Source organism: Bufo gargarizans, chromosome 3 (assembly GCF_014858855.1).
Source record: "Bufo gargarizans isolate SCDJY-AF-19 chromosome 3, ASM1485885v1, whole genome shotgun sequence".
Taxonomy (NCBI): domain Eukaryota; kingdom Metazoa; phylum Chordata; class Amphibia; order Anura; family Bufonidae; genus Bufo; species Bufo gargarizans.
This window is the reverse complement of record NC_058082.1, coordinates 409,081,911-409,095,287: the sequence shown is the minus strand read 5'-3', so window position 1 is coordinate 409,095,287 and position 13,377 is coordinate 409,081,911. Positions and strand designations below refer to the sequence as shown.

Genomic DNA, 13,377 nt, shown 5'->3' with positions numbered 1-13,377 from the left:
TGGGGAATTCAGCACTCAGATCTTCAGCGTTAAGCTAGATATCCTGTGCCTAGGGGATAATTTATAAACTTGGCACAAACCCTTTAATATGTCAGAGGGCAAACGTTTAAATTGTTAACTGAGAATACTGTAACCGTAATTTATAAATCTTAACTATTCTCTTTAAGAATAGCTCAAGAGACCCAACTGAAAACAGTTCTTATGACTTTTGATATGACAGGTTAAAGGGGTTGTCCGGGTTCAGAGCTGAACCCAGACATACCCTTATTTTCACCCAGACAGCCCCCCCCCCCCCCCTTGAGGCTAGCATCTGAGCATCACATGCTCCGATGCGCTCCCGTGCCCTGTGCTAAATCGCGCAGGGCAAAGGAGAGCATCTGAGCATAATGATGCTCATGTCAGGGGGGCTGCCAGGGTGAAAATGGAGGGATGTCCGGGTTCAGCTCTGAACCTGGATAACCCCTTAACCTATGTAAACATGTATTTGGTATTATTTTTCACAGGATACATTAGATTTTTTCTATGTGGCATTAAATGGGAGAGAGAATATCACTTTTGGTTTTGCTCTCATTTTGCATGAGCTGAACTCAAAGATCTGAAATATTTTCTACATACACAAAAGACCTATTACTTTACTATATTACTATTACTAAATATTGTTCACAAATCTGTCTAAATCTGTTAGTGAGCACTTCTCCTTTGCCGAGATAATCCATCCCACCTCACAGGTGTGGCATATCAAGGTGCTGATTAGACAACATGAATATTGCACAGGTGTGCCTTAGATTGCCCACAATAAAAGGACACTCTGAAATGTGCACAGTTTTGCCTTACTAGGGGGGGGGGGGGTTCAGAAAACCAGTCAGTATCTGGTGTGGCCACCATTTTCCTCACGCAGTGCAACACATCTCCGTCGCGCAGATTTGATTAGGTTGTTGATTTTGGCCTGTGGAATGTTGGTCCACTCCTCTTCAATAGCTGTTTGAAGTTGCAGAATATTGGCAGGAACTGGAACACGCTGTCGTATACGCCGATCCAGAGCATCCCAAACATGCTCAATGGGTGACATGTCCGGTGAGTATGCTGGCCATGCAAGAACTGGGATGTTTTCAGCTTCCAGGAATTGTGTACAGATCCTTGCAATATGGGGCCATGCATTATCATGCTGCATTATGAGGTGATGGTCGTAGATGAATGGCACAACAATGGGCCTCAGGATCTCATCTCTGTGCATTCAAAATGCAATCAATAAAATGCACCTGTGTTCGTTGTCCATAACATACGCCTGCCCATACCATAACCCCACTGCCACCATGGGCCACTCGATCCATCTGAACAGTGAAAACTGGGACTCATCCATGAACAGAACGCCTCTCCAACATGCCAGATGCCATTGAATGTGAGCATTTGCCCACTCAAGTTTGTTACGACAACCTGCAGTCAGGTTCAGACCCCGATGAGGCCGACTAGCATGCAGATGAGCTTCCCTGAGACGGTTTCTGACAGTTTGTGCAGAACTTCATATGTTATGCAAACCGATTGTTGCTACAGCTGTCCAGGTTGCTTGTCTCAGATGTTCATGGAGGTGAACATCCTGGATGTGGAGGTCCTGGGCTGGTGTGGTTACACGTGGTCTGCGATTGTGAGGCCGGTTGGATGTAATGCCAAATTCTCTGAAACGCCTTTGGAGACGGCTTATGGTAGATAAATGAACATTCATTGCATGGGCAACAGCTCTGGTAGACATTCCTGCAGTCATCATGCCAATTGCACGCTCCCTCAAACGTTGTGCCATCTGTGGCATTGTGCTGTGTGATCAAACAGCAAATTTCAGAGTGGCCTTTTATTGTGGGCAGTCTAAGGCACACCTGTGCAATATTCCTGCTATCTAATCAGCTCCTTGATATGTCACACCTGTGAGGTGGGATGGATTATCTTGGCAAAGGAGAAGTGCTCACTAACACAGACAGATTTGTGAACAATATTTGAGAGTATTGGGTCTTTTGTGTATGTAGAAAATGTTTCAAAACGTTGCGTTCAGCTCATGCAAAATGGGAGCAAAACCAAAAGTGTTGCGTTTTATATTTTTGTTCAGTGTGTGTATATATATATATATATATATGCAAATTAGCTATCAAAAATGCCCAGGGGCAGCGAGTGTGCTGCAAGTGCCCAGTGCTCCCTACCTTACTTACGTCTGACTCCTCCCCTCTGAATCATCCGGCCAGCCCTGTATCTTTGTGGTGTCATTTTTGTCTTCATTCATAATCAAGCTCCTGTGCGCTTCACCACCGGGCCTGGGCATGCGCAGTAAATTGCCCACTGTGGGCAGAGGCATACTGATATGCAGTGCACAGGTGCCGGTTAAGTAACCAGTAACTGCTGCAAACTTGTAGCAGCAGTTTTAAGTACTTGATCCCATGGTGGGTTGTGTGCGTACTTTTTCGAGGTGAAAACCACATGGAATGTGCCTCCAATTGTTCTCGGTGGGAATGCGCTCTTCTGTTGCAATTATTTCCTTTGGATTTCCAAAACCCTGCCCTTCTTGGTGCTGTTTCCATTTGGAACCATGGCGGGCGCGTGTCTGCATGTGGAGTATACTCATTGATTAGGGCTAAAGCTACCGGTGGACCCACGGCATTCTGAATACAAAACCATGCCAGAAACCCATTTTTCCAGTGGATATAATTTGCCTTGTGAAAATGTTGTTGCATTTTTATTAAATACCAACTGAAGATAGTGATTAGACATAGTTTTCTTTTGTTTACAGCTGTTATCTGCGCACCACCAGAGAGCCCAGCTGATGGAACGTTTTACCCCACGAAGGACGAATACACTTTCTTAGATACGGTGACCTTTACATGCAATAAAGGTTTACATATCGATGGTGAAGCTACTGCATCATGCACTAGTGATGGAACATGGAGTACCACCCCACCAAATTGCAAAGGTGAGAATTCTGTGTCCCCCCCCCCCCCTCCTATTTTTAAAATCTGTTTTAGGCATACTCCTTCTTTTATAGAGTTAAGCCTCATTCACATGTCCGTATCCGTGCTCAAATCCACGAGCAGGTGGTCAGTGATGCATCCGTGTTGGGTCCGTGTGTCTGTTTTGCTGTCCATGTTGCATCTGTGTTTCACTGACAGCTGAAACATAATTTTCTAAGAATCTCTTCTTAATGATCTGTGAAACACTGATGGCATAGACTATAATGGGCGTGATGGATCCGTGAACACGGACAAAATAGAGCATGCATCCGTGCTAAACACACAAATCCATGGACTGTGCTAAAACAGTGATGTGTGAATACACCGTGTGCTGTCTGTGGAGAACACATACAGGACACGTCCGTGAAACTCTCACGTGGGAATGAGGCTGTGAATTTTTGTTAATTTTTTAATTCATTTGCTGCGCTTAGTGAAATGTTGATCTATAAAACAAAGCAGAGGCTTCTATGTCCCACAAGATGTAATGAATATTTGTGGAGCATCCAGTGACATGAGGTGGGATACGTCCTCAGATTCCTGTTCTAAAAAACAATGTGAGACTGCATTACCCCATACCGTACAAAAGACTGGGGGCACGGTTGCTTATGGACACGTCATGGGGAATCTTAGGGTGGGTTCACATCACTTTTTGCCATCCGTTTTACACCACGCTTTTCCATCCTGCAGAGTCCAGTAAAAAAAAAACTATACGTTTTTTCACAGTAAAACTCTATGATGAACAGAGGTCCCTGTGTGACGTCTGTCGGAGACATCCGTTAACATATACACATTTTAGATTGATGGCAGAAACGTGATGTGAATCCAGCCTTATGTGTGCAAAAATGAAACCTGTACAGAGCCACGATTCTTCACCTTGTGCTAAATTGTTCTCCTGGAATCTTCAATGGAGAGCCATTATTTCACACTCCAAGATCTCCATAATGTAAAGACATATAAAAACATGTATTTGCCATTTATATTTGGGGATAGGGGTGGTGGGATTTGCCTGGCTTACTTATGGCAAGTCTTTGTGAAAATGTGGGAGACATTCTTTGGTGACTTTTAGGCCTTTTAGTTTTTAGGCCTTATGCACAGAACTGTATTTTGTATCCATATCCGATCCGCATTTTTTGTAGATTGCACATAGACCCATTCTTTTCTATGGGTTTTCCCCTCCCCCTAAAAAAACAACAGCACACGGATGCCGTCTGTGTGCTGTCCGCATCCATGTGTCTTTTTCTGCAGATCACATGGAAGGTGTCCATATTTTTCAGATCCATAATTACGAACCACAATATGGACACGGTCATGCGCAAAAGGCCTTATTGTGAGTCTTCTGTGGCAGCATGCCAACAATGCCACCAGTCAAGAGAAATTGGGGTTTACGGCTAAAATCTTTTGTCTTTTGTCAAATTAGTTAACAAAGAAATGTCAGTTTATAGCAGCAAAATAAAAAATATCAAGTGAAAATTTGACTCTGAAGGGAATCTGTAACTAGATACATGATTATAAAATCCATCTTATATGTGAGAGACGCGCTTGTCAGTACGATGTAAAGGGCTTGGTCCTATTCCACTTTTATAGGGCCAGGTGTGAGTAAATCTTCACTCCCTGTCCCTGAAGTCTCATGGCAGCGCCTTCCGCCCACAGCCTGCCAAACGCGCTGCCCAAAGACTAGGTCCGGGTGTGAATACATCTTTACTGACTGTCCATGTCGCTCAAAATGGTGGCGCCGCTGTCGGGAATCAAAAGGAGCGACAGCACTCCCTTGTTGTACCCAGGGTCTAATTAGCATAAAATAAAGCCGATTTCTCAACATAGAGGCCACCTATTAAAATTAGACCAGCAAGCATGTCAAGCGAGCGTCTTACATGTAAGATGGATTTATAATGATGCATCTGGTGACAGATTCCCTTTAAAGGGAATGTCACAGCCCTGAAACTAGAGTAATCGGTGTATGGTGTGTGTGATGCGGAGTCCGGTTATGTCATTTCTGTCTTCCTACACGCGTTCATTCTGACACTGTGCTCCCACAAACCAGAAGTAAAATGCATTGAGAGGACTCTTCTTTAACGCCTCTTCAATCACTTGCAATATCAACAGTCAGTGGGAACCTCGAATCCCAAAATGCCTGAGTGAGGGGTCCTCCAGCCACAGCTCTCCCTGCTCCATTCTCATTGTAGGTGCAGGTCCCAGAGGTGGGACCCGCATCTATCAGACAATGGGGGTATATCCTTGCAATATGCCCCCATTGATACCTGATGGGAATACCCCTTTAAAGGAAATGTCACAATTTTGTTTTAATTGCTGATTTAAAGTATTTATTAAATTATGTTTTACTTTTATTAACTTTTTGTGTTGTATATTTATTTATCTTTTATTTACTTTATTGGGGCAGCCATATTCTATACAGCTGCGGTCTCAACCTGGGAACCAACAGCTCTATAGATCGCCTTGCAGCAGTTCACTGTACGTAAGAGTATAGGGTCGGGAACCGACAATATCTCTAATACAGCAGTGTCTACTGAGCATGCTCCCCTCCCCTGCATGTACAGAGTGGGGGGAGATTGCAGAGCAGAGGGAGGCAGCATGTCACTCCTGGCACAGGGATGCTGTACATCGTTCTCGCTGCAATACACAGTTATGTGTCACCGTCACAGAGATATGTATTAGTGTGGCGTGGATGTATATTTGGGGGGCTGTGGCTTGCTAATATGAGAGGGGCTCTGGCTGGCTAATGTAGGGGGAGACTGCGGCTGGCTAGTATGAGGGGGCTGCGGCTGGCCATTGTGAGGGAAGCGGGCTGCGGCTGGCCATTGTGAGGGAAGCGGGCTGCGGCTGGCCATTGTGAGGGAAGCGGGCTGCGGCTGGCCATTGTGAGGGAAGCGGGCTGCGGCTGGCCATTGTGAGGGAAGCGGGCTGCGGCTGGCCATTGTGAGGGAAGCGGGCTGCGGCTGGCCATTGTGAGGGAAGCGGGCTGCGGCTGGCCATTGTGAGGCAGGCGGGCTGCGGCTGGCCATTGTGAGGCAGGCGGGCTGCGGCTGGCCATTGTGAGGCAGGCGGGCTGCGGCTGGCCATTGTGAGGCAGGCGGGCTGCCTCTGGCCATTGTGAGGCAGGCGGGCTGCCTCTGGCCATTGTGAGGCAGGCGGGCTGCCTCTGGCCATTGTGAGGCAGGCGGGCTGCCTCTGGCCATTGTGAGGCAGGCGGGCTGCCTCTGGCCATTGTGAGGCAGGCGGGCTGCCTCTGGCCATTGTGAGGCAGGCGGGCTGCCTCTGGCCATTGTGAGGCAGGCGGGCTGCCTCTGGCCATTGTGAGGCAGGCGGGCTGCCTCTGGCCATTGTGAGGCAGGCGGGCTGCCTCTGGCCATTGTGAGGCAGGCGGGCTGCCTCTGGCCATTGTGAGGCAGGCGGGCTGCCTCTGGCCATTGTGAGGCAGGCGGACTGAGTACAATCCCCTTAACTAGTGACCAGAGGATAGCATTAACAGTTGGGATGTCTATTACAGAGCACGTAGTTGGTGCATCTGCAACTTGTTTTTTTTTATATGGAGATTACACATCTTCCATGGAACTGAGTGTCTGAACCCTCTGAGGCACTCTCAAATACATCTTCTGGTTGCACAGACTCTTTCAGGTGACCAGAGGTTAAAAGGAACTTGGCATGTTGAAAATGGAGTCTAAACTGCAGGCCGCATGTTTTACAGCAGGTAGAGCCGAGCTGGTTGATATTTTTGAAGAAAACCAGTCATTAACGTTCATGTTATAATTTATTAATTTCAATTCTTGCTCATTCTGCGCTTAGAACTCCAGTGAGCCTACCTACTCATGATTGACAGCTATCCGAACATGATCTCTGCACACAGGGATATCTGTCAGTCACTGAGTAGCAAGGGCGGATTGGGATCTTAAAGTAGCTCTGTAAAAAAAAAAAAAGGTTGTAGGCTCGTCTGAATTGACAGAAGGAGGGGCTACACAAGCAGGCAGGACAACAGAAGTTGGTTGGGGCCAGCCATACCACTGGACAGCACAAAATACAGTCCCAGCAAAACCAAATACCAAGGAGCAGCATAAAATACTGCTCTATGACCATCAGGATGGTGATGCAGTTGAATTGTGGACCTGTGGCTGCTGGCCAAGTGCACATGGACCTGGTGTTCCTAGCATTAAAGGGGTTGTCTCGCTTGGAAGCGAGCAGTGTATAATGTGATGGAAAAATAAATCCAGCCAGCAAAGGAGGCAATATGGAGAATCACAATACATTAGTAAGTGCCTTGTATAAACTTTCTCTAGATGATAAATGCCACTTGCTAAAATAGAGACACCCCTTTAATTAATGCTGTAAGCATCAGACCGTTATGTACCTGGCTAGTGCTATGAGGAGGGTTCCGGTGGCTAGGATTACCCACTGGACAAAATGAGCAGGAATTTAAAGAAAAAAATTTAGGTAGTTAACAGTTCCAAACCATTAAGAGGTTTAGTCTTTTATACTATAAATCCGTAATTCTCCTCCTCTGAAGAATGTTTTCCTGGTTTTTCCCCGTTTACCTGATTTAATCTACTTCGTATGTAAAGTGTTAATTTTCGGCCACTGTTTTTAAAAACCTCTTTGGAGTTGTAGGTTTCTAATATTTATAGGAGATGTTTCTTTTTTCTTATAGTTCCTTGCAAAGTTCCAAGTGTTGCAAATTCCCGGCCTATTGTGGGCTTGAAAAGAGTGTATGTAGAGGGTGATGCTGTGAGGTTCGAGTGTGAGGCAGGCTTTGTTTTGAATGGTTCACCTTTAATCACCTGCAGCAGTCGAGGTCAGTGGGAGCCTTCTCCACCGAAATGCAACGGTAAGTTCATGTTTGTTGGATGAATAGTTGGCTACAAATCAATTAATTAAACCCCTTAGGTGCCGCAATCGGTGAAATTGCAGGGCTTCGATCGGTTAGCAAGGCCTGGACTCTCAGGAAGCCTGCACAAAGCACAGCAGAGAGCATGTGAAAATCCTATTTACCCTAAGGGTATTTTCACACTCGCGGCAGGACGGTTCCGACAGGCTGTTCACCCTGTCGGATCCGTCCTGCCGCTATTTTGCCATGCCGCCGGACTGCCGCTCTGTCCCCATTGACTATAATGGGGACGGGGCAGAGCTCCGGCGCAGCACGGCAGTGCACAGCGAAAGGCCGCCGGACTAAAAGTACTGCATGTTTGACTTTTTAGTCCGGAGGCCTCTCACCGCGCTGCGCCGTAGCTCCGCCCACGTCTCCATTATAGTCAATGGGGACAGAGCGGCAGTCTGGCGGCACGGCGAAATAGCGGCAGGACGGATCCAACATGTTGAACAGCCTGTCGGATCTGTCCTGCTGCTAGTGTGAAAGTAGCCTAACAGATCCCTATTACAGTGAATAGGACAAGGGATCACAAGATTCAAGGTTCTAGCCCCCTAAGGGGGCTAATACTTATTACATAAAAAAATGAAAAAAATGACAATATAAAAAATTACAATATAAAAAATGCTTTAGGGCCCCTAAAATGCCAGGGCAGTATAACTACGACACATGTGACCCCATTTTGGAAAGAAGACACCCCAAGGTATTTCATGATGGGCATAGTGAGTTCATGGAATTTTTTATTTTTTGTCACAAGTTAGTGGAATATGAGACATTGTAAGAAAAAAAAAAATCATAATTTTCCGCTAACTTGTGGCAAAAAATAAAAACTTCTATGAACTCACTATGCCCATCAGCGAATACCTTAGGGTGTCTTCTTTCCAAAATGGGGTCATTTGTGTGGTGTTTGTACTGCCCTGGCATTTGAGGGTCTCCGCAATCATTACATGTATGGCCAGCATTAGGAGTTTCTGCTATTCTCCTTATATTGAGCATACGGGTAATGAGATTCTTTTTTCCGTTCAGCCTCCGGGCTGAAAGAAAAAATGAACGCCACAGATTTCTTCATTCGCATCGATCAATGTGGATGAAAAAATCTCTGCCAAAAAAAAGGAGGGGAAAGGCGTCTGCCAGGACATAGGAGCTCTGCCCAACATCCATACCCACTCAGCTCGTATGCCCTGGCAAACCCGATTTCTCCATTCACATAAAAAAAAATATTATTTTTTTTTATATACAAAGTGTTTGCCAAAGCATATGAACACCACCGCCTCCTCAGCTCATAAGCCTCGGCAAACATATCTTTTTTGCTGCAGAGGAGAAATCTCGTCTTGCAGCGCCGCTTACACCGACTTTTGTGTAATCTGACAGCAGCGCAATGCTTCTGTCAGAATGCACATCAGTGCTGCAGCTGGTTCATCGGTTGGTCCACCTAGAAGGTAAAAAAAATAAAAACAGGCCGCAACGCAATAAATTTATTAACATGAACTTTATAATAACATTTGAACAGAACATTAACTTTTATGAACTTTTTGAACAGAACATTAACTTTTTTGCTTACCGGTGATTTTTTATTTTTTGCTTTTTTTACCTTTTATAGGACAAACCTCTCCTTCCCCATGGGACAATGTGCAAAGCGCAAATCTCCCAGAGATGTGGCGAAGTACATTATGCACTTTGTCCCAGGTGAAAGGAGAGGTTTGCAGCAGCTGTGAGTGAAATGGCCCTACGAGCCCTGTGTGCCTGTCCTGTGAGATGCAATCCCTATGCTAAGTGTACCTGTGTGTGGTACTTCCGGAAACACTCCCCTAAGCATAGGGCAGGGTGGTCAGGACAGAAATAGTGGGTGTCATGCCTTATTCCACTCCTGCTAGAGACACAACACCTTTTTTTTCGGGGTGGCGGTTGGTTTGAGGTACCAGCAACAACACTGGGGAAATGTCGCCCGTGTAGACGGCTCACTACACTGGTGGTTGGGGCCACGGAACCTCATGGATACAGGAGGTTCTCGATGATCTCTTCCTGAAATTTGAGGAAGGATCTTGTTCTCCCAGCCTTACTGTAGAGAAGAAAACTATTATACAGAGCCAATTGAATTAAATATACAGACACCTTCTTATACCAGTGTCTGGTTCTGCGGGAAAGTAAATAGGGAGCCAACATCTGGTCATTGAAGTCCACCCCTCCCATGAGCAAATTATAGTCGTGGACCAAGAGGGGCTTTTCAATGACTCCGGTTGCTCGTTCAATTTGGATTGTCGTGTCTGCGTGAATGGAGGCGAGCATGTAAACGTCACGCTTGTCTCTCCATTACACCGCAAGCAGTTCTTCATTACACATTACATTGTGTAAAAATTGTCCACATAAAGATGGTACCCCTTGCCAAATAAGGGTGACACCAAGTCCCAGACTGTCTTCCCACTGCTCCCCAGGTAGTCAGGGCAACCAGGGTCTGATCTTTACCCTCATAGACTCGAAATTTGTGCATATAGCCTGTGGCCCTTTCACAGAGCTTTTACAATTTGACCCCATACCGGGCGCGCTTGCTTAGGATGTATTGTTTGAAGCCAAGGCGCCCAGTAAAATGTATAAGAGACTCGTCTATGCAGATGTTTTGCTCAGGGGTATACAAATCTGCAAATTTAGTGTTAAGGTGGTCTATGAGGGGCCGAATTTTGTGGAGCCGGTCAAAAGCTGGGTGGCCTCTGGGACAAGAGGTGCTGTTGTCACTAAAGTGCAGGAAACGCAGGATGGTCTCAAATCGTTTTCTGGACATGGCAGCAGAGGACATGGGCATGTGATGAATTGGGTTCGTGGACCAATATGACCTCAATTCATGCTTTTTTGTTAGGCCCATGTTGAGGAGAAGGCCCAGAAAAGTTTTAATTTCGGAAACTTGGACGGGTTTCCACAGCAAAGACTGGGCATAAAAGCTTCCCGGGTTGGCGGCTATAAATTGAGTGGCATAATGATTTGTTTCTGCCACGACTAAGTCTAACAGCTCCGTAGTCAAGAACAGCTAAAAAAAAAACAGTGCCGATCCGATCTGAGCTGTCTCAACCCGAACTCCAGACTGGGCAGTGAAAGGTGGAACTACTGGTGCGGCTGAAGTTGGGGGCTGCCAATTAGGGTTTGCCAGCACCTCAGGGATTCTAGGGGCTCTACGGGCCTGTCTGTGCGGTGGCTGCAATGGGGGAACTAATGCACGTGCCACCGTACCAGCTTCAACTGCCCTTCTGGTGCTCGCCACTTCACCATGTTGTACGGCAGTGCTGGTAGTAGGTCCAGGATGGGCTGCGCTGCTGGTGTATGCCTCACTACGTAATCTGACAGCGCCAGCCCCACTCTGCTGCCCTTGAAGCGGATCCTGCGCAACCTGTGGTCCAGCAACATGGGGCCGGGTACGCCTGGTGGTATCAGGGGCCTCAACCTCCTCGTCCGAACTTTGGGTCAGACTGCCACTGCTTTCTACAGGTTCGTATTCAAACCCGCTGGTAAAGTGAATGAGGGTTCCCATTCCTCATCCGACTGGGTCAGAAGCCTGTAGGCCTCTTCAGAAGAATACCCCTTACTTGCCATTTGGTCAACTAAATTTAGGGGGTATTCTCTGAGACTATCAAAGTGAAAAAGCAAGCCTGTCTTACAAATGGGAGGCTAGTGAAGTACCGGAAGCCGCTGCGATTGATAAAAAATATCAAAAATGAATTTTTTTATCGCCATAGCGCTTGTAAAGTGAATGTGCAGTGATCAAAAAATATATATTTTTTGTCACTGCGCCGGGGCGGGCGTGGGTGACCGCACGTGTGGGCGACCGATCAGGCCTGATTGGGCAAACGCTGCGTTTTGGGTGGAGGGCGAACTAAGTTGACACTAATACTATTATAGATCTGACTGTGATCAGTTCTGATCACTTACAGATACTATAAAAGTACCAATGCTGATTAGCGATACGCTAATCAGCGAATCAGTGACTGCGCTGCGGTGGGCTGGGCGCTAACCAACGCTAACTACCTAACAAAGGGGCCTAAACTATCCTAAAACCTAACAGTCAATACTAGTGAAAAAAAAAGTGACAGTTTACACTGATCACTTTTTTCCCTCTCACTAGTGATTGACAGGGGTGATCAAGGGGTTAATTGGGGTGATGGGGGTTGATCTGGGGCTGAATGTGTGGTGTTTGTGTACTCACTGTGATGTGTGCTCCTCTGCTGGGACCAACCGACAAAAAGGACCAGCAGAGGAGCACACAAGCCATTTAACACCTTATATTTATAAATATAAGGTGTTAAATGGCTTCTGGTTCGATTCTTTTTTTTTTTTTTTTTTTTAAAGTCACCAGCCTGCCAGCGATGATCATTGGCTGGCAGGCTGGTGACAAAGTGCTCCTTTAACGATTCCCGGCCCGTACTGCGCATGTGCGGGCCGGCGTGTCCAGGAGGAATTACAGGGCCACCGCCAGGACGCGATCCTGCATGTGGCGGTCCTGTACTAGTTAATTATACGCTGTGTAGTTACGTATTTGGTATATACTGGGTTCGGCATTCATTCAGTTGTTCTATTATACGCGATCACTGTTGTCCGTAGTGACCAACTAGATCATGTAGGACTTAGTTGCGCCCACAAACTATGTCATGTGAGGTTTGGCTATGCCCACAGATCATGTGATGTGAGGCTTAGTTGGGCATACAAACCATTATATGCGAGTCTTGGCTATGCCCGTAAACCATGTCATGTGAGACTTAGCCATGCCCATAAATCATGTCATGTGAGGCTTGGTCACGCCCACAAAAATATGCGTCATAAGGTCCTACCACTATGAAACTACAAGCCTCCTCACATGATCTGTGTAATGTGAGGTTTGGCCACACCCACAACCTTATGTCAGAAGGTCCTTTTACTCTGAACCTATATGCTGTTCTTGCATAATTTTTGCAGTGTTCTTGCAGTGTGCCTCCTTTTTATACCATAGACTATCAACTATTGAGTCTTATTCAATTTTTACCTAGATTGTACACCTGACTGAACAGTTTATTTTAACTATTTATGAGTGTCTATCTGGTAACATGGTCTATCGGTCCGCCCATTGTGGGTGTTCCTTTAGCACACCAATCTGTTATCCTCTTATTAAGATCACTATAAAAAGACCATAGTACCACCTACACACAATCCCCGGAAGAAGCCAGCGTGTCTGGCGAAACGGCGTTGGGAGGCGGTGGCTGAGGAGCCAGAACACGGCGGGTATTTACTACATTTATGTTTCTCCACATGTCACTTTTGCTCTTTCCTTTTTCCTTGGTTTTGTCCAGGAGTTCCATGCACCTTATAGACAGGTGAATGTGGATGCCATTTTTCATGCTGTTCGCAGTGTCCCGTATGTGCTGACCCCTCAGCCCCCTCCTTGGTTTTGTGTCCTCCATTTTGTTATGGCTGCTGTCTTAAATAATTATTTATGTACTGTATTGTAATATTTTACCTTTAATAAAGTTTGTATTTACAACTTTCCTACCGAAGTGTGGC

The 13,377-nt window shown here is 46.2% G+C and overlaps 1 protein-coding gene across 1 annotated transcript in view; it reads left to right on the top strand.

Moving 5' to 3' along the window:
* The window catches only part of LOC122932703 (complement decay-accelerating factor-like), a 208,630-nt gene that overhangs the window by 130,259 nt on the left and 64,994 nt on the right, over positions 1 to 13,377 (top strand). Inside the window, exons 7-8 of the mRNA XM_044287278.1 lie at positions 2,771 to 2,950; positions 7,645 to 7,821. Coding sequence (XP_044143213.1) covers positions 2,771 to 2,950; positions 7,645 to 7,821 — 357 coding nt within the window. The remainder of the gene's footprint in view (positions 1 to 2,770; positions 2,951 to 7,644; positions 7,822 to 13,377) is intronic.